Source organism: Mustela putorius, unplaced genomic scaffold (genome assembly GCF_011764305.1).
Source record: "Mustela putorius furo isolate JIRA1106 unplaced genomic scaffold, ASM1176430v1.1 tig00000127_pilon_pilon_pilon, whole genome shotgun sequence".
In the NCBI taxonomy this organism is placed as follows: Eukaryota; Metazoa; Chordata; class Mammalia; order Carnivora; family Mustelidae; genus Mustela; species Mustela putorius.
The window spans coordinates 1,945,214-1,966,775 of record NW_025421288.1 but is presented as its reverse complement, the minus strand read 5'-3'; the positions used below and the strand labels follow the sequence as shown (position 1 = coordinate 1,966,775).

At 36.0% G+C, this 21,562-nt stretch overlaps 1 protein-coding gene across 1 annotated transcript; it reads left to right on the top strand.

Moving 5' to 3' along the window:
- Positions 1-4,304: 4,304 nt before the first annotated feature.
- On the top strand, positions 4,305-5,237 carry LOC101686011 (olfactory receptor 4C11-like). Its single transcript, XM_004781919.1, has one exon. It carries the CDS (start codon positions 4,305-4,307, stop codon positions 5,235-5,237), a length of 933 nt encoding a protein of 310 aa, XP_004781976.1.
- The last annotated feature ends 16,325 nt before the right edge of the window (positions 5,238-21,562 follow it).

Genomic DNA, 21,562 nt, shown 5'->3' with positions numbered 1-21,562 from the left:
CATACTTTTATTGTGCCTCATCATCCTTGAGGTTAACCTTGATCACCTGGTTGAGGTAGTGTTTGCCACATTTGTACCACCTGCCGGATTCCACAGTGTGCCTTTTGGAAGGAATTCACCTGTGTACAGCCCACAAATAAGAGATTGAGTATTATCCTATAACCCTTTGAGAGCAGAATACCAACAAAATAATTAGGAATGTTTTAATGGAAAGTTTGTCTATTATTCCCTACTCATTAGCTATTTATTTAAGTGTTCATATCACTACAAGCTTGTGGATCTTTAAACTATGAGTTATATATCAATTTGTGTTATTTATTTTGTTGTTCAATTATTTTCTAGCTTTAGGCATTGTGAGGTATTTCCAGTGGCTCTTGTGTTCCTTTGGCATATTATCACTGTGGCAGTTGTGTGTGTGTGTGTGTGGTGGTGTTACCACTTTTTTACCAGTTCATCTTGTACTTTCCCCACCTGAGACCTAGAATCAGCCTTTTACTTAAGAAGTCCTAATTAATTTTTTTGGATAAAGGTATCAGGAAACATGTCCTTCCACTAGATCACGAAATAATCACTGTTTTATTATTATTATTATTATTACTATTATTATTATTATTATCTTCTAGTCAAAACGTAATTTATGGCCCACATAAACACTTTAATTGCAAGAAGAGACCAAGTTTTCCCCCAAATCCATTAATACATGAGTGAACATTAAGTTCTTGTCACATCTAGCTCATGTGTCTTAATGAAAAGGGAATGAGCACTTTAGGGAATGACCTCCCCAGACTCCTTATTTTTTCATCACTCATGTTTAAATACTGCTGTAGGAAAGGCAGAAGACAAATATGTCCCTGTCAAAATTACAAGTGAGAATGGATATCAGAAAGTGTGAGAAGAATCCTGGACCAGCTTTGTCTTCTGGCATGCAGGTGAGAACCTGAGCCTCAGTGACATCAAAAGAGATCAGACAGAATTTTAAAAGCACTTTTTAAAATTCTCATTGGAGTAAAGAGACTGAATTACATTGAGAAGAAAAGAGAATGACTGAACATCCTACCCTTGCATAAGCTCTTAACACAACTTGTGAGATTTGTGCTGGGGATTAACTTATTTGTATTTCATACTTAGACAAAATCCATCTAATCTATGACAAATGTGCACCTAACACATAAAAGACATTTGTGGAAGGATAGAAAGTTTAGGGAATTTTCTACAAGTGCTTGACAATCTAAACTGAGAAGATGGAGTAAAAGAAATACTCAGTAGGTCCTGGTGGAGAAAGAGGCAAATAAACATTGTATCTAGTCCAGTGTTCCAGGATGCTCCATGGAGATAATGATTTTACTTGGGATGTAGTAGGCTTCCCTATTCAGTGGTCACAGAGTACTGAAGGGCTGAACACTATTGGATGGTATTAAGAGGAGATTCTCTTAATTCTTTCATTTACTTTATGAATAGTTATTATTAAATATTTACATTTTTCTAGATCTTGAATTCAGCAGTGAACAGATAAATACTGCCTTCCTTATGGTGCTTCTTTAGAATGTATGCCACTCTTATATCTATTCTTATTTGAACCATACAAATCTTTCAGTCTGTATCTTTGTAAGATAGATGATAAATAATAGCTGATAGATGGAAATACAGATAGATTGATATACAATAGGTAGATAGATGGTAGAAAGGTAGTAAATTGATAATAGATATATGGATGAATGGATAAACAGACATCGCTTTATAATACTTAATTGTTAGAATCCAGACAGGTTTTCACTCCTGTTTGCTGAAGAGTTGGACAAAGAACATATTTGGCAAACTCTTAAGAGTGTAGGGGAACATGAAGTTAATGGCAGTGTAGTGGGGGCATGATGTGGTAAAGACCCCTGAGCTCAGAACTGTCTCTACAGTGACTCATCCGCTTACACAGATATTTAAATCTTATTCTAACCCTAGAAATTTTGCTGTTTCTGCAGCCTGTGTCAGAATACAGTTGTTATGTACTAGTAATATGCCAAAGGCAATAATAAACCATCTACTAAGAGAAAGTCTTTAAAAAGCTTTATTTTGGTGCAGCGCCACTATGACAGATTTTCAACCACCAATGGGAATATTTTAAAAGGTAAGTCATCCTCCTAACTTTGATTCTAAGAAAACAATTCCCCCACCCTGAGGCCACACATATGCTATCTCCATACTCTTGTAAATACAATTAATTGATATCACTCTGTGTGTGTGTGTGTGTGTGTATGAGTGTGTGTGTGAGAGAGATTATTCTGCTGTTAAAGAAAATATTATCACCTTCAAGAGACAGTCCTGAATTCTGCCCCTTCACAACATATTTTAGAAACCATTGTATATATTTCCACTTCCCTTTGTTTGATGATTCCATAAAATACCATCCCTGAATCATTTAGCTTCCTTCTGGTGGGCATTGAAGTTGTTTCTTACCTTTGGTCAACATGGAAAGGATTGCTGTGATGATCCTCCAGCCTATGAGTGAGATTATTTGCAGCAAATGCAAACACTAGACCTGTGTCTATGTGACATTGAAATATCATCAATGCTAAAAATCACCCTCAGAGAAACTGTATCCCTTTAAACTCCTCCCAAGAATGTGTGGAATCAATTGTGTCCAACATCATTTTCAGAACTGTTTGTTAAGAGACATTTATCAAAACTGTCATTTTGTTAATCTAAGTGAAAAGATAAATAATTGAATTTGAATGGAATATATTTTTCTATGCAAGAAATTCATAATCATTTCACATTATTTCTAAAAAGAAAGGTTCCTTTGAGGTCAGTTCTTTTGCCCATTTTCATTTTAACTGTTCTGTGTGTGTGTGTGTGTGTGTGTGTGTGTGTGTATGTGATTTAATTAGATAGAGAGAGAACACAAAAGCAGGGCAAGGTACAGAGGAAGAGGGAGAGATAGAATCTTAAACAGGCTCCATCCCCAGCACAGTACCAAGTATGGGGCTGGATTCCAAAACCCTAAGATCATGACCTGAGTGGAAATCAAGAGTCAAATATTTAACCGGCTGAGCTACCTAGGCACCATATGGATTGTGTTTTCAATCTTGAGATACATTTATATTTGAAAAATTATGCTTTTGTCTGAAATACATGTTGTTAATATACTTAAATTCCTTGACACTTATACATATAATTGTGTTATCATACGGGAAATATATGTGATGAAGACAGAAAAGGATTTTTTTTAGTTTGGCATATATAAATGAATATTCATTCCTTTCCTCTTTCTATCTTTTACTGAAGTCAGGGCATGGGACTTACAAGAACATATGTTCCAAAAATGATATGAAAAAGTTTTATCTATGACCTGGAGTTTCTTTAGCTCATTGTCTAAATCCCTGGTGCTTAAAATAACAGGAAATTTGAAACAATATTTTGATTTATGCCAAACATTCCCTATTTATCCTTTATTTTAGAATCAGTCTCTCCATGTGTCTTAAGAAAATATGCAGAAAGACCAACCAAAATACTGGATGAGGTGAAGAATTCTACTTTGGACAACATAGGATAATGTAAAAATGTACAAAATGTTATGATAGAAGCTGAATTCACAACTATAAGCAACTATAAATTATAGAGAGCTAAAGTAAAAGGAAACAAATTTAGTCAAGGGAACTGATCAAAATAAACTTAATAATGGACTAAATGAATTGACCAAACATTCACTGCTAAAATATTTCTTATTTCTCTCTTGTCCTTTTTCTCTCTTTCCCTCACCCTGTCTCACTCTCTCTCTCTCTCATATGTTTCATTAAACAAACAAACAAACAACAAAAAAATTACTGAAGTTTCCATATCATTTATTGAATGTTCAGAATATTTACTAGAAGATACTTTATGAATATCTATTAAGTTCAAAAAAGTATGAAAGCACATTATGTATATCATGCATGAGTTTTCTCCTTTTTGCAACATTCTATCTTAATGGGTCCCTGATGTAAAATAAGGAAAGATATTCAGCCAAGAAAGATACTCTTTCATAATAAATTCATTTAGTTAATGTTTATTATACCTGAAGAATTGGCTATTTTCTCATTATTAATATATTTCCTTGTTTCCATAAGCAATCAGTTGAATAGATTGTGAATAAATATTATGATCCCTGCATTGTTCAAGGGAAAACAACACGGAAGATAAGGGGTTACCCACTGGTAAGTGGCCCTTCCATGAACAAGCATATGAATTTGACCTCAAATGGAGTATTCATTTCCTCATATTTCTTTCTTTGCAGATTGTTTCTAACTTGCAATTTATCCAATTGGCCTGAAATAATGGAGCAAAATAACACTGTTACTGAGTTCATACTGCTAGGACTGACCCAAGATCCAATGAAAAAGAAAATGGTATTTGTAATTTTCTTCATTTTTTATTTGGGAACTGTGGTAGGGAATTTGCTCATTATTGTGACCATCAAGTCCAGCCGCACCCTTGGGAGCCCCATGTACTTTTTCCTATTTCATTTGTCCCTTGCTGATTCCTGCTTCTCAACTTCCACAGCCCCAAGACTAATTGTGGACTCACTCTCTGCACAAAGAACCATATCTTACCATGAGTGCATGACCCAAGTCTTTGCAATACATTTCTTTGGCTCCATGGAGGTCTTTGTTCTCATCCTCATGGCTATTGATCGCTATGTGGCTATATGTAAACCCTTACATTACCCAACCATCATGAGACGGCAGGTTTGCACAATCCTGATTGCTCTTGCATGGGTAGGAGCTTTTATCCATTCCATTACTGAGGTACTGCTGGCCTTGAAATTGCCTTTCTGTGGGCCCAATTTGATTAATCATTACTGCTGTGATTTGCAGCCCTTGCTGAAACTCGCATGCATGGACACATATATGATCAACCTAGAATGGGTGTCTAACAGTGGGAGCATTTGCACAGGCAGTTTTGTGTTTCTGATGATTTCATACATTGTCATATTGCATTCACTGAGAAACCACAGTGCAGAAGGGAGGAGAAAAGCTCTCTCCACCTGCATTACTCATATCATCGTAGTAGTGATATTCTTTGGTCCATGTATATTCATATATGCACGCCCCCCAAGCACTTTCCCTATGGACAAGATGGTGTCCGTATTTTATACTATTGGAACCCCTTTCTTCAACCCATTCATCTACACTCTTAGGAATGCAGAAGTGAAAAATGCCATGAGAAAGCTATGCCATATCACAACTACCTCAGAAAGCAAGAGATGAAGTGAGGGTTTTGGTTGATTCTTTAATCTGTACAGATGTCAAATATAATAGTTTATATCCTCACTTGTCCAACATACTCTATTACAATGCGCCTGATTTCCTTAATTTTTACTGTACTTCTGCCCTCAAACTTGTACCTTCCCTCATAATACCAGCCAGGTTCTTACCTCTCCTGAGAGTTCACTTCTGACATTGTTGATTATGAAATCTTCACATTTCAGTCTACACTCTGGTTTGATAAGAAGAAAGATATTTATACAATTACAACTGTTCAAACAGTGAGTATTTATCAGTAAAAAAGAACATATTCTCTAAGATTTGTAATTCTCTCTGTAGAAAATTTCAAATAAGGTATCCTGCCTTCTCTTGAACACATCAGAGCAAAGGAATTAACTTTGTGTGTCAAGAATTATTTTTATTATATCATTCATTCATTTAAAATTTTCTCTAATGGTGAACCTCTCACCAAAAAGGTATATATATAATTTATTATTTATAATAAATTATTTTTACTATTCTCCTTATTTTTTCCTTTGATGATCAGGATAATTGAAGCATTATGTATGGGATTTTTTAAATATAGCATTACATGGCCTGAAGATATTCAGCTAAGTTGTATGAATTGTATATAGGAGCCACAAGAGAATTCTGCAACTCTAAAAGGAAAAGAAGCAAAATAATGTATGTTGTCAAAACTAAATAATAATTTAAAATACATCATAGTTAAAACATATTTTTTGAGATTGAGGTACAGAAGGGTAGAACCCAGTTTGAAAAGGGGAAGGGAAGCATGTTATTTCATTTACTGCTATGTTTTATGAATGGAATAAAAGAAAGTACCAGAGACATTCAGAAATACTCAATTGAATGTCTCCAGCTAATGGAGTTGGAGTGAACATGCTTTTGCAGCAGGAAGCAGCTTTGTTTCTCTGTTTGTCCTTTCCTAGTAAAGCAGTAGTGTGGATTGACAAGGTAGAATTGCCAGTAGAATTTTTGTGTTCATAGTTAAGACAGTAGATTAGCAACCATGACTTGAATATGTGCCTTCCATGGATATTGTCATGAATTTTTAACTCATTGATTTCAGAGAGTACAAGAATGTTAATTTGAACGTGTACATGCCCCTGATTTTTATACCAGCATTATCTGCAATAACAAAACTATGGACACAGCCCAAGTTTCCACTGAATGATGAATGGAATAGTCATGGGGTATATATTATCAGCCATTAAAAATAGTGAGATCGTGCCATTTGAAATGACAAGGTTTGAGCTAGAGACTATTAGGCTAAGCTAATCAAGTCAGTCAATGAAAGAGAAATACCACATGACTTCCCTCATGTGGAAATTAATAAAATAATGAGTATAGGGAAAAACAGAGAGAGGTGGGCAAATCAAGAAATAGGTTCTTAACTACAGAAAACAACCAGATGGTTACCAGTGAGGAGGTGTCTAGAAGGAGGGGTTAAATAGGCAATGGGGATTAAGGAGTAGACATGTTGTGATGAGAACTTGGTATGGTATGTAAGTGTTGAATCGCTAAATTGTACACCTGGAAATCATATTACACTCTATGTTAATTAACTGCAATCTAAAATAAAATAAAATAAAATAAAATTCATTACTTTCAGTGTATTCAAGTTTACCACATCCTTAATAACTGTTACAAGATTCCATTTTATTTTAATGGTGTTGCCCATTATTTACCTGGAAAAATCTTTTTAATGCCAAGAGTTTCCTCTTGTCAAAGGTTATTTTTCAATAAATTCATTGAAATATCATGTTTTCAATGTTCTCACTACTTTTTTTTATTTCTGGGTTATTATGAAGTTAATGCCTGCCCTAGTGTCCAAAGTTGGCATGTTGATGTACAAAAATTATACACACACACACACATATATATGTATATATATATATATATTCAGTTATACAAATTGATGTTTGATGTACATATAATATGAAACTATCACCACAATCTAAGTAATTAGCACATCTATTTTTCTATATATTTACTAGTGTGTGTGTGCGTGTATGTGTGCGTGTGTGTAAAAAGTTTTAATTTAAATCTATCCTGGTTGCAATTTCAGGTATTCATTATGGTGTCGTTAGCAATAGTGACCATGCAATATATTAGATTTCTAGAACTTATTCATTCTACATAACTGAAACCTTTCACACTTGGGCAACATCTCTCCCTTTTTCTCAGTCCCTGGTCCTTGGCAACCACCACTGTACTCTCTTTTTCTGTGAATTGACTATACCATTTCCACATATTAGTGAGATCATGCAGTATTTCTCTTTCTGTTTCTTTCTTGTTTCACTTAACATCAAGACCTCCAGTGCCATCCAGCTCTGATTTGTTACTGCAAATGACAGAATTTGCAAAACAAAACAAAAAAACAAAACCTTACCAATATATATATAAGCATCCCCCACAAAATCAAAACAAAACAAAACAAAAGCCTTTCTAATTTAGTGATCATTTCCGAGGTGGGGGGAGACAGAACAATGATTGTTATTAAGAATTTCACTCCCATGAGTGGAAGATTACAAATATTTTATTGAAAATTAGTATATACATTCATCCATTGATCAGATGAATGGATAAGGAAGATGTGGTCCATATACACTATGGAGTATTATGCCTCCATCAGAAAGGATGAATACCCAACTTTTGTAGCAACATGGACGGGACTGGAAGAGATTATATTGAGTGAAATAAGTCAAGCAGAGAGGGTCAATTATCATATGGTTTCACTTATCTGTGGAGCGTAACAAATAACATGGAGGACATGGGGAGATGGAGAGGAGAAGGGAATTGAGGGAAATTGGAAGGAGAGGTGAACCATGAGAGACTATGGACTCTGAAAAACAATCTGAGGGTTTTGAAGGGGCAGGGGGTCGGAGGTTGGGGGAACCAGGTGGTGGGTATTATAGAGGGCACGGATTGCATGGAGCACTGGGGGGTGTGGTGCAAAAACACAAGGGTGTGGAGAAAGGGCAATACTCTTGTACTGTCAGTGAGAAAGCAAAATGATGCAGCCACTCTAGAAGACATACGGAGTTTCCTTAAAAAGTTAAAAACAGAAATACCCTAAAATCCTGCATTTGTACATCTTTTTTTTTAATTTCTTTTCAAGTCTTGTGTACAACATAAAAATAGTAGTTCTGTGTTTTTTATTACTAAGCTATAAGTGTGGTTATGTGTTCTAGATACAAGTCTTTTTGTTATATATATGGTTTAAACAAAATATTAATAAAGTATATATCCATGTATAATTTATATGTAAAATTGAATATGTAAGTTTTATATAATATAAAATGTTTATATATATATATATTTTTTAAAGATTTTATTTATTATTTGACAGAGAGAAATCACAAGTAGTCGGAGAGGCAGGCAGAGAGAGAGAGAGGGAAGCAGGCTCCCTGCCGAGCAGAGAGCCCGATGCGGGACTCGATCCCAGGACCCTGAGATCATGACCTGAGCCGAAGGCAGCGGCTTAACCCACTGAGCCACCCAGGCGCCCCTAAAATGTTTATATTATCAGAGGAAGGGCACATTGGTTCATTCCACACTTCAATGATTATGGCCATTACTGCTGTGAATGTTGGGGTACATATGGCCTTTCTTTTCACTACATCTGTAGTGAAATTGCAAGGTCATTGGTGTGGTGAATAAACAATGAATCTTGGAACACTGAAAAAATAAATTAAAATTAAGATGTTAAAAAAAATGCTTATACATAAGTGTGTGTGTCTATACAAATGTAGTTTTTTTCCCCTAGTCTGTGTATTGCCTTTTCATTTTTAAAAAGATGACATCCAATGAGGAAAAGAGCTAATTCCAGCATGTCTTTTCAACCTGTTAAAATCTTAAATTTTGTGCAGCCACTCTGGAAAACAGCATGGAGGTTCCTCAAAATGTTGAAAATAGAACTGCCCTATGACTCAGCAATTGCACCACTGAGTATTTACCCTAAAGATACAAACATAGTGATCCAAAGGGGCACGTGCACCCGAATGTTTATAGCAGCAATGTCCACAATCACCAAACTATGGAAAGAACCTAGATGTCCATCAACAGATGAATGGATCAAGAAGATGTGGTATATATACACAATGGAATACTATGAAGCCATCAAAAGAAATGAGCTTGGAGGGACAGGAACAGAGAAGATGATGAAGAGTCCCCTAATCCTGTTAAAGATTACTGCTAAATAGCCGGAGGCACACATTGGAAGACCTTTTGATCCAACGAGTGACGTAGTCTGACTTCAGTTTCAAATGATAACCGTATGGGTTATTAGTGTGGGAAATGGAATGAGGGGAACAAGAGTGACAGAACAATGTTACTGAAATGACTCAAGTGTGAAGAGAGGGAACCCTGAAGTCTGGTGGCACCAGTGAGGATACAGAATGTGGTAGATCCTGTTGTGTCCAGCCCCACTTCCTAGCTGCTCTGTTTCTGGGCTACTAAGAGGTCAGAGCTCAGTGTCCCACCTTCTGTACAGTTACCACAGGACAAAATTATAGGCTATGCCCACAATCCCAGGACCCATAAGGGACCAATGAATGACAGGCTGGTCCCATTGCCTCAGCTGGAACCAGTCCTATATTACAATATATATCCCATAGTTCTCATGGTTGCAGAATAAAGCCAAGCCCCAACTGGGACCATAACCTTCTTCCTGTACTGTAGTCAGCTTCTTTCAACCCTTGTCCTTAGAAATCACTTTCATGAAAATACTCAACTGAGAATCTACCTAGGGAAACCAAACTATCAAAAAGATAGATTTTAAGAAATATTTATGAAAAAAAAAAAAAAAAAACAAAAAACAGAAGAACTTGACATGGGATGAAGATTTAAGAAAGAAATCATGGAGGAAAACCAGATTCTTCCTTTGAGGAGTGGGAAGATGAGGGAATAGAGACAATGACTCTTCTTTGCCAGTTTAAATGGCTTCTCCCTCTTAATCTGAAGGGAGATTAATTAACTCTGCATTGCCTAAGGAAACTTTAATGCTCTTCTCCCAGGCATTTCCCTTAAAAGAAAGGGCTGATTCTCCTCAGGACCTACATCCACCACCCTCTTTACTCCTAGGCCTATAACTAAGGCATGAGTCCAGTAGACCTCAAAAGCTGAGGTTATAAGTGTGGCTGACCCATGAGGAGCACACTACATTCCAAAGTAATGATGTGCTTTCTAATTTAAAAGGACAGAAATAGGATAATTATGGAAGAAACATAAAATTTAGTCAAGCCAAATATCTTGATATGAGTTCACTAAAAATAGATTCTTCATTTAATATTGTAGCTGGGGAACTGAGTAAAAGTTAACAGTTTTTCTGCATGGAAGCTGAAGTAGGAAACAAAATATAACCCACATTAAGCAAATTAGAATTTGACCTGACTTGATTATAGGGAAGGGATAGATTTAAAGCCATAGGGAGATTGGAATATTAGAATGGATTTGTTATTTGAGATCTGCTTAACCTCCCTGGGAAGATCCAAAAGGCACACCTTTTATCATGACTGTTCAAAATAAAGTTGTCATGCTACTCCCAACACCCTTTAAAACCTCTGTGATCACTGTATTTTTGTAGACAATACCATTAGGATCACTGAACTTGGAAATCCTAATGCAAAGGGAGATAGTTTACCCCATGTAATAGGTGTCAAGTGGTAGCACTCAAGCTCCTTAAAGGCAAGGTAGTCATGCTTCCCAAAGAGGACAGAAGACTCAATACAACAATCAGAATAATCAATACACTTCCAATGAAGTAGGCACATTCTGTGAGGAGCACTGGATTTTAGACTTAACTAATAAATCACTAAAACTACATCACAAACTAATTATGTACTATACAGTGGCTAACTGAACATAAAAAAAAAAGAGTATATTTATGATGAACACTGAGTAATGTAAAGAATTACTGAATTACTACATTGATTATCAGAAGATAGTAGAACACCACATGAAAATTGTACTGGAATTAAAATTTTTAAAATAAAATATACTTAAAAAAAAAAAAAAAAAAAGAAAGAAGAAAAGAATGTTGGCTAGTTTTTCCAGTCATTCTACAAGTCAGATAGAGAGGAAGCCTATTCAAGTCTTCTTGATTTCTTGATCTGGGTTACCAAACCAAACCAAACAAACAAGCGAAAAAAAAGTCTAGGTAAAGAAAACAGAATTTTCATTTTTAATTTTTGTGTGTGTGTTATATTAGTCACCATACAATACACTTGTTTTTAATGTAGTGTTCCAACATTCATTGTTTACATATAACACCTAGTGCTCCAGATATACATGCCCTCCTTAATAACCACTACCAGGCTTACCCAACCCCTACCCACTTCCCTCTAAAATCCTCATTTGGTTTCTCAGAATCCACAGTCTCTCATGGTTCAATGCCCCCCAACCCCAACTTTTCCTTTACTTCACCTAATATCCTCCATGTTATTCCTTATGTTCCACAAGTAAGAGAAACCATATGGTAATTTATTTTCTCTGACTGGCTTATTTCACTCAACATAATCTCCTCTAGTCCCAACAGAATAGACTTCTACCCACTAAAGCTACAGTGGGCATGACCACTGCCAAGTGCCAACTCAGCAGATGCAACCTGAAGTCCCCGATATGGCAGCATTCCTTGACATGATCAGCTTGGGTGCAGGTTGATTACATTGGAATGTTTCCATCATGGAAGGGCAGCATTTTGTCCTGACTGACGTAGACAATTCCTTCCGATAGGGATTTGCATTCCCTGCATGCAATGCTGCTGACAAAACTACATCCATGAACTTAGAGAATTTTTTTACCCCAAATCATAGCATTTCACACAACAATGATTCTGATCAATAATCTCTCTTCACAGTAAATGAACTGCCACAATGGGTCCATACTTAGGAATTCATTGGTCTTACTATATTTCTCGCCATGCTAAAGGAATTCCTCTCATAAAATGGTGGAATGACCTTCTGCATAATTAGTTATAATACAAAGTAGGTAGCAATATGTACCAGGGCTGGAGTAAGTGTCTTCAGTTGTCTGCAAGGTCAAATATGCTCTGAATAAGCCTTTATGCCATATTGCTGTTCATACCATAGTGAAGTCCTGTAATCAAAGGATAGAAATGGGAGAGTCAACATGCATTACTACCCTTAGTTACCCACTAGCAAAATTTGTGCTTCCTGTTGCCATTTACTTATGCTTTTCTTCCTTCGAAGTCTGCATTCCAAAGGGACAAATGCTTCTAGCAGTAGACACAGAAACATTCTATTGAACAGAGGGTTAAGACTGCTGTCTGACCACTTTGGGAAGCTCATGCATTTAAATCAATAGGCAAAGAAGGAGGTTGCTGTGCTATCTGGGGTGATTGATTTTGGCAACCAAGGAGAAATTGGACTACTCCTCCAATGGAGTAACAAAAAGTATATATTACAATGGAGGTAAGAAAAAGTATATCTAGAAAATAGGAGATCTGACAGGACGGCACTTACTATCACCATACTCTGTGATTAAGGTCAATGGAATGTTACAACAACCCAATCTAGGCAGCACTATTAATGACCCAGACCCTTCAGTAATGAAGTTTTGTGTCACCCCATCAGTAAAGAAGCATGGCCAATTTTGGTGCTTGTTGAAGGCACATTGAATACAGAATGGGTAACAAAAGAAAGTATTTGTGAATTAGTCATGTAATTGTTACAAAAATGAAGACTGTAATTATTGTATTTACTCCTTATATCAAGAATGTGTTTGTGTACGTGAATACATATATATATATATATATATGCATATATCTTAAAAGCTTTGTTTTCTTTCCTTTTTAATTATCTTATCATGAAACTGAAGATATATTGAATTTCTGTCATAGCATTTTAATATCCTTATTTTCCATTGTAGTATTTGTCTTACTGAATATCAAGGGGAAAAGTAAAAATTACCCAAAAAATTACCTTCCCTTCCTCTGGAACTTTTAGGAAATTTTCAGTTGTATGCAGGATTGTTTTATGATGTTAGGTGGAATTATGACCTTGTGTTTTCTTTTTTAGAGATTAAGTATGGCTTAAGGAGATGTGTCTTGGTGCTAGTGGATAAACAATGAACTTGTACTGGTTAGTTTTGTGTGTTAACATGCCTAGCTCACAGGGTGTTCAAATATTTGTTCGACTATTGTTTTGGGTAGTGACTATAAGCTTTTTCTGGATGATATTAATTTTGAATTGGTAGACTGAATAAAGTAGATTGCTTTCACTAATGTGTAGTCCTCATCTAATTAAATGAAGGCCTGACAATTACAGAAGGCTAACCTCCCCTGAGTAAGAGGAAAATCTCCTACCTGAGATCCTTCCAACTAACCATTAGCTCTCTCTGACTGATGACTTGCCCTGTGACACATTAACTCTTCCTTATCTAAGGAGCCTCCTGCCTATGGACCTGTACTGGGACATTGGCTTTTACTGGTTTATAGCAGTTTCTGGTCTTTAGACTCAAAATGTGAGTCTAAATCTCATCTGCACTTGCCAGCTTCCATATACATGAAAGTCAATTCTTTTAAATAAGCCTGTGTGTGTGTGTGTGTGTGTGTTCCAAATGATTCGAAATTTTCAAGGCTCAGGAGACTCAATATTATTTAGAAGTAAATGGTATCTTAAATGTTGCACATTTAATACAACCACTGTCAAAATTCCTGCAAATTCCTGACAAATTTGCTGATTGAAAAATCAGCTGAAATATTCATATGAAGTCTCAAGGGATTTTTAGTCAAAAAAATTCTTGAAAAGAAGTTGGGGCAATTGGATGGCTCAGTCCATTTATTGTCTGTCTTCTGCTCATGTCATGATTCCAGGATTTGGGGATCAAGTCTAGTGTTGGGCTCCCTCCCGGGAGGCGAGGCACACTTCTCTCTCTCCCTCTGTCTGCCAATCCCCTGCTTGTGTTTTCTCTCTATCTTCTTTCTCTCTGTCAAATAAATAAATAAGTATCTTTAAAAAAAATAGGAAAAAGAAAAATTGTATGTCTCACATCTCCTTATTTTAAAACTTATTACAAATCTACAGTAATCAAAATAGTGTGGTAATGGCATTAAGACAGACATAGAAACAAATGGAATAGATTGCAGAGCCCAGAAATGCACCATTAAATATATGTCAAGATCATCCAATAGGAAAAAATAGTTTGGGGAAACTAAAATTTTATGTGCAAAAGAATGACAGTAGACCACTGCCTTACACTATATACAAAATAAACTCAAAGACATCAAAGACCTGAGTACAAGAGTTAAAACTATAAAAGGTTTATTTTTTTAAAGATTTTACTAATTTTTTAACACAGAGCAAGCAAGAGAAATAGAGAGCAAGGATAGCTGGGTGTTGGGGGGCACCTGGTGGCTCACTCCTTAAGCATCTGCCTTCAGCTCAGGACATGATCCCAGAGTTATGGAATCCAGCCCTTCGTTGAACTGTTGGCTCTGTGGGAAGCCTGCGTTTCCCTCTCCCACTGCTTGTGTTCCCTCTTTGGCTCTCTCTCTCTCTGTCAAATAAATAAAATTTAAAAATAAATATATAAAAGCACAAGCAACTGGAATGGCATGCAGTAGGGGAAGCAGGTACCTGGCTCAGCAAAGAGCCTGATACAGGGCTCAGTCCTAGAACCCTGGGATCATGACCTGAGCCAAAGGCAGCCACTTAACCAACTGAGTCACCTAGGCCTCCCAAAACTATAAAATGTTTAGAAGAAAATATAAATGAAAAACAAAAGCTTTAAGACATTACCTTAGGAAACAATTTCTTGAATATGACCCCAAAACACAGGATACAGAACAAATAAATAAATAAATTGAACTAACTCAAAGTTAAAAACTTCTGAAGAAGGCCACAGTCAACAGAGTGAAAAGGTAACTGATTTAACTCCTAAAACTCAATATCAACAAAACACATGAAAAAAAAATTCTCAAAAAAAATATACAAATGGACAATGAGCACATGAAAAAATATCCAAGTTCACTAAACACACATATGCATACTGTTCATAAGATTATAGGTGCAGCCACTATGAAAGACAGCAAGACATTCTTCAGAAAGCTAACAATACAATGACTAAGTGATCTCAAATTTCCACTTCCAGGTATATAGCAAAACCACTGGAAGTGGGGATTAAAAGAGATATGAGTACCCTCATGTCCATATCAGCATTAGTCTTGACAGCCAAAATAGGTAAGGAACTCAAGTGTCCATCAACATATGAACAAACATAATGTGGTACACATACAATGGAATATTATTCAGCATAGAAAAAGAAGGAATTTTTGAGCCATGCTTCAAGACCAATACGCTTTGATGACATATCAAATGAAATACACCATTTATGTTTCATAAACTTGATTTAAAAAAAAAACTTTATTTATTTGACAGATAGAGATCACAAGTCGGGAGAGAGGCAGGCAGAGAGAGAGAGAGAGAGAGAGAGGAGGAATTAGGCTCCCTGCTGAGCAGAGAACCTGATGCAGGGTTCAATCCCGGGACCCTGGGATCATGACCCAAGCCAAAGGCAGAAGCTTTAATCCACTGAGCCACTCAGACACCCTAATAAACTTTATATTTTGTAACAGAATTCTATTTACAGGAAAATCCTATATGCTCTATGTTCAGTTTCCTCCGTTGCCATCTGACATAGAATAGTACATTAGCTCACAAGTGAATAACTTTATGGGAACACATTATTTTTAACTAACAACCATGTTTTATTCAAAATACTTTCACTTAATGGCATTTTTCTTCTCCAGAATTTCATTCAGCATACCACATTAAATTCAGTTGATGTGTTTTCTTCAGCACCTCCAGACAGTGAGTTTCTCTAGATAATCTCTTATTTATTTCAAGTACACCTAACGTACAGCATTTTATTACTTTCAGGTGTGAAAAATAAGAATTCTACATTTCTATAGCCAACTCAGTGCCCATCACAATAATTCTGCTCGACTTTTCTTATTTTTGATAAACTTGACTGTTTGGAGCAGAACTAGTGATACTTTTCATATAAAAACCTTCATTTGGGGTTTGTTTGATATTTTACTCAAGATTGAACGGGGCTAATGGGTTATTGGGAGAAAGATCAGAGAAGCAAAGTGCCATTTGCATCAGATCATGCCAGTGGGTACCCATTTTCAATGTGACTCATTGTTGGTGTTAACCTTGATCACCTGGTTGAGGTAGTGTTTGCCACATTTCTCCTCTGTAAATTTACTCCCCCCTTTGCCCCCTCCCCATCCAATTTCACAGTGAGCCTTTGGAAGGAATTAACTTATGTACAACCTACAAATAAAAGATTTAGAGTTATCCTATAACCCTTTGAGAGAAGATAACTTCTAATCTCAGTAGGGATTCTTTTATATGGGAGATTAGTCTATTATTACCTAATTACTAGATGTTTATTTAAGTGTTTAGCATCATAATAAAAGTGTGGATTTTTAAATTAGGAATTACATTTCAAATTAGTGTCATTTATTTTGTTCCTCAACTGTTTCTAACTTTTGCCACTGGGAGTGTCTTCCCATTGGCTTTTGTGTCCCTTTGGCATATTCTAATCACAATGAATGTACGTGTGTGTGTGTGTGTGTATGTATGTATGTATGTGTGTGTATTTGTGTGTGTTTGTGTGTGTTAGCAATTCCTTACCTTGTAGAATTAAAAAAAAAAAAAAAAATGTCTGATTGGGGCACCTGGGTAGCTCAGTCCATTAAGCTTCTTCCTTCAGCTCAGGTCATGATCTCAAGGGTGCTGGGATACAGCCCCGCATGGAGCTTCTTTCTCAGTGAGGAGCCTAGTTCTCCATCTCCCTCTGCCTGACACTCTCCCAGCTTCTGGACTTTCTCTCTCTCTCAGGCTCTGTCTCTCTGTCAAATAAATAAATATTAAAAAAAAAAAGATGTTCCAGTTCATCTTGTATATTCGCTGCCTCAGACATAGAATCAGTCATTTATTTAAGAAGTCCAAATTCATTTGCTTGGATAATGGTATCAGTAACCATGGCCTGGCACTAGATCACTAGATAATCACTGTTTTGTTGATGCTGTTGTCGTTGTTTTTGTTTTATTTTTGTTTGTTTTGTTTTTGTTTTTGTTTGTTTACTCCAAAGGACTTTGTTTTTTACATTTTTATTTTTAATTTATTTTCAATTTCCAGAATTCATTGTTTATGCATCACACCCAGTGCTCCATGCAATGTGTGCCCTCCACGATACCCACCACTAGGCTCAGCCAACCTCCCACTCCCCTCCCCTCCAAAACCCTCAGTTTGTTTCTGAGTCCACAGTCTGTCATGGTTCATCTCCCCCTCCAATTTCCCTCAACTCACTATTCCTCTCCATCTCCCCAAGTCATGATAATCACTGTTTTTTTTTTTATATTTTTATCCCTTAAATTATAGCTAAAAAGACACCATTTTGGCCCAAAAAAACACCTTTTCTCCATAATCTAAAAATAAATATTGAAGTTAAGCAGAGAGAGTCAATTATCATATGGTTTCACTTATTTGTGGAGCATAAGAAATAACACGGAGGACATAGGGAGATGGAGATGAGAAGGGAGTTGGGAGATTTGGAGGGGGAGATGAACCATGAGTGACTGTGGACTCTGAAAAACAATCTGAGGGTTTTGGTGGGGCAGGGGGTGGGAGGTTGGGTGAGCCTGGTGGTGGGTATTATGGAGGGCATGTATTGCATGGAGCACTGGGTGTGGTGCATAAACAATGAATTCTGGGACACTGAAAAGAAATTTAAAAAATAAATAAAAATCTAAAAAAATAAATAAAAACCAAATAAATAAATAAATAAATAAATTTTGAAGGTTAAGTTCTTTATTCCATCTAGCTCATGCTTCCTAATTAAAAGGGAAGGGGCACTTCAGGGAATCACCTTCCCCGGACTCCATATTTTGCATCATTCATGTTTAAATACTGCTACAGGAAAGGCAAAGGAGAGGCATTTCCCAGTCAACATTCCGTGTGAAAGTTGATTTCAGAAAATGTAGGATGAATTCAGGACCATCTTTGTTATCTGGCAGGGAGCAAGAACCTGAACATCGGTGATATCAAAAGAGATCAGACAGAGTTTTAGAAACACTTTTTTTTTTTAAATTGACATTTGAGCAAAACGTGGCAAAATAACTTTGAGAAAAGAAGAGACAACTGAACTGCCCACTCTTTGCGTAAGCTCTTATCAAAACTGGTAAGATTTGTGTTGGGCATTAACATAACCTTATTTAATACTCAGAGAAAGTTATCTGATAAATGCCACACTTGTGGCATTTGTGGAAGGATAAAAAGTTTAGAGAATTTTCTGGAAGTACATCACAATCCAAACTGAATAGATGGAATACAAGACATGCACATGGGCTCCTCATGGAGAGATAAGCAAATAGAAATTATATCTATTCCAGTGTTCCAGAAAATGCTCCATAGAGAAGATGATTATACTTTGGGTGGAGTAGGCTTCCCTTTTCAGTGGGAACTGCATACTGAATAAGACCAAACACTATCAAATTGTATCAATGGGAAATTCTCTTAATTATTTCATTCATTTTATGATACTTATTATTAAACATACACTTCTTTTAAACATAGGATTTTTATACATCTTCAATTCAGCAGCGAACAGATAAAAATTCCCTTCCTTATGTTGCTTTGTTCAAATGTATGTTTTTCTTTTACTTATTATTATGTGAATGATACAAATGGCTTAGTCTATAACCCTCCCATAGATAGATGATAGGTGATAGAGATCTATGATAAATAGATCATAGATAGATGATAGATAGATATCTTTTTTTAATAATATTTAACTGTTAGAAATCATGGACAATATCCCATTCCTGTCTGTTGAAGAGCTGGATAAAGAGCATATCTGGTGAAATCCTAAGAGTTCAGGGCAAACTGTAGTGAATGTCAGTGTGGTTGGGATATGATGTGGTTAAGAGCCTTGAGTCCAGAACTGCCTCCAGAGCTGACTCACCCTCTTACACAGACATTTAGATCTTACTCTGGCCCTGGGAATTTTGCTGTTTCTGCAGTCTGTCAGAAGACAATCGTTATCATCCAGTAATATGCCAATGTGATTAACAAACCATCTACTAAGAGAAGGTTTTTAAAAGCTTTATTTTCAGTGCAGCATCATTATGACATATTTTCAATTACTAAAGGGAACATTTTAAAAGGTAAGTCATCCTCCTAACTTTGATTCCAAGAATACAATTTCCCCACCCTAAAGTCATATTATGCAATCTCAGTACTCTCTTAAATATAATTGATATGAGACCATGAGTGTGTGATATATATTGTTCTGCTCTTAATGAAAACATTACCATCCTCATCATACAGTCCTGAATTCTATCATTTCACAACATATTTTAGAAACCATTACACATGTATAACCACTGCTTTTTTTTTTTTTTAATGATTGCATAAAACACTGTCCCCAACTCACTTAGGTTCCTTCCGATGGGTATTGAAGTGGTCTCTTACCTTTTGCCAACATGGAAAGGACTGTTGTGATTGTCTTTGTGCCTGTGAGGGAGACTACTTACAGCAAATGGAATCACTAGACTTGTGTCTATTTTCCACTGAAATATCCTCAATACTGAAAATCACTCCCTGAGAGACGGCATCCCCTTAAACTCCTACCAAGAATGTGTGGGATCAATTGTTTCTGGCAGCATTTTCAGCAGTGTTTATTAAGAGACATTTATCCAAAAAAGGTCTCTTGGTTAATATGACAGGTGAAAGGATATATAATTGGAATTTAAATTGAATGTATTTTTCTAGTAATGAAATTGCTAATCTTTACAAATTATGTTTAATGAGAAGAGTTTCTTTTAAAATCAGTTCTCTTGCCCATTTTTATTTGCACTGGTTTATTTTTAAAGATTTTGTTTATTTATTTATTTAAAGGGAGAACCAAACCAGGGAAAGGGGCAGAAGGAAAGAGACAGATAGAATCTTAAACAGGCTCTGTACCCAGCATGAAGCCCAGAGTGGGACTTAATCTCACAATCCTGAGATCATGATCTAAGTGGAAATCAAGAGTCGGATACTTAACCAGCTGAGACACCCAAGTACTCTCTTCACTGTGTTTTTAAAAATTGACCTCTGAAATGCATTTATATTTTAGAAAATTATGCTTTTGTCTTGAATACATGTTGTAAAAGTACATAATGCCTTGGCACTTGTGCATTTAATTGTACTACTATATGGAAAATGTATGTGAAGAGGACAGAGAAGGTTTTTTTCCACTGTTTGGCAGAGATAAATAAATATTAGTTACCTCTTTTTTCTAACTTCTCTTACTTACGTCCTAGTATGGGATGCTCAAGAAAATAGATTTCAGGAATTCTATTGAAAACTTTCAGCTATGACGTGGAAATTCCTTAGCTTATTTTCTAAATCCCTGGTGCTTAAAATAACATGAAATGAGAAAGAATATTTTGACTTATGCCAATTGTTTTCTATTTGCCCTCTATTTTAGTCTCAGTCTCTCCTTGTGCCTTAAGAAAATATGTGGATATATTCATTGATACATTGAACTAGGCGAAGAATTCAACTTTGTACAAAATAGTATGATTTTTAAAGTACCAAGTTTTGTAACACAAAATAAATGTAAAACTATACAAAACTAGAAGTTATTGAGAGTTAAAGTAACAGTAAATAAACAATCAATGTAACAGATTTAGATACATTTCATTATACTGGACCAATTGACTGAATTCTCACTGCTAAAATAAGGTTCTCGCTTGTTCTCTCCCCCCCCCCCCCCCCTTTTAGGTTTCATTATGGAAAACACTACCAGATTCTGAAACATTCCTTGAATGTTCAGAATATTACGAGAAGACACTTCACAACTCATTTGTCAGGTTCAAATGGTGTGAGTGCACATTATGCAAATCATGCATGATTTTTCTTCATTTATGTACATTCTACCCTAACAGGTCCTTGCTGTAAACAAAACAAAGATATTCAGCTCAGAAAGATAGCCTCTTACCAAATCCCCTAAATTAATATTTATTATGCCTGAGGAATCAAGTACTGTTTCATTATTGATATATTTCACTACTTCCATTAGCAATTAGGTGAATAGATTGTGAATGAATTTTATGACTTGCACTTTATTCAAAAGAAAACAACACAAAAAGTAAGGGATTACCCACTGGTAAGTGGCACATCCATTATCAAGCATATGGATTTGAGCCTCCAAATGGAGTATTCATTTCATATTGTTTTTTCCTTTGCAGATTATTTTTAACCAGTGCTTTCTCCACTTTGCCTGAAAAA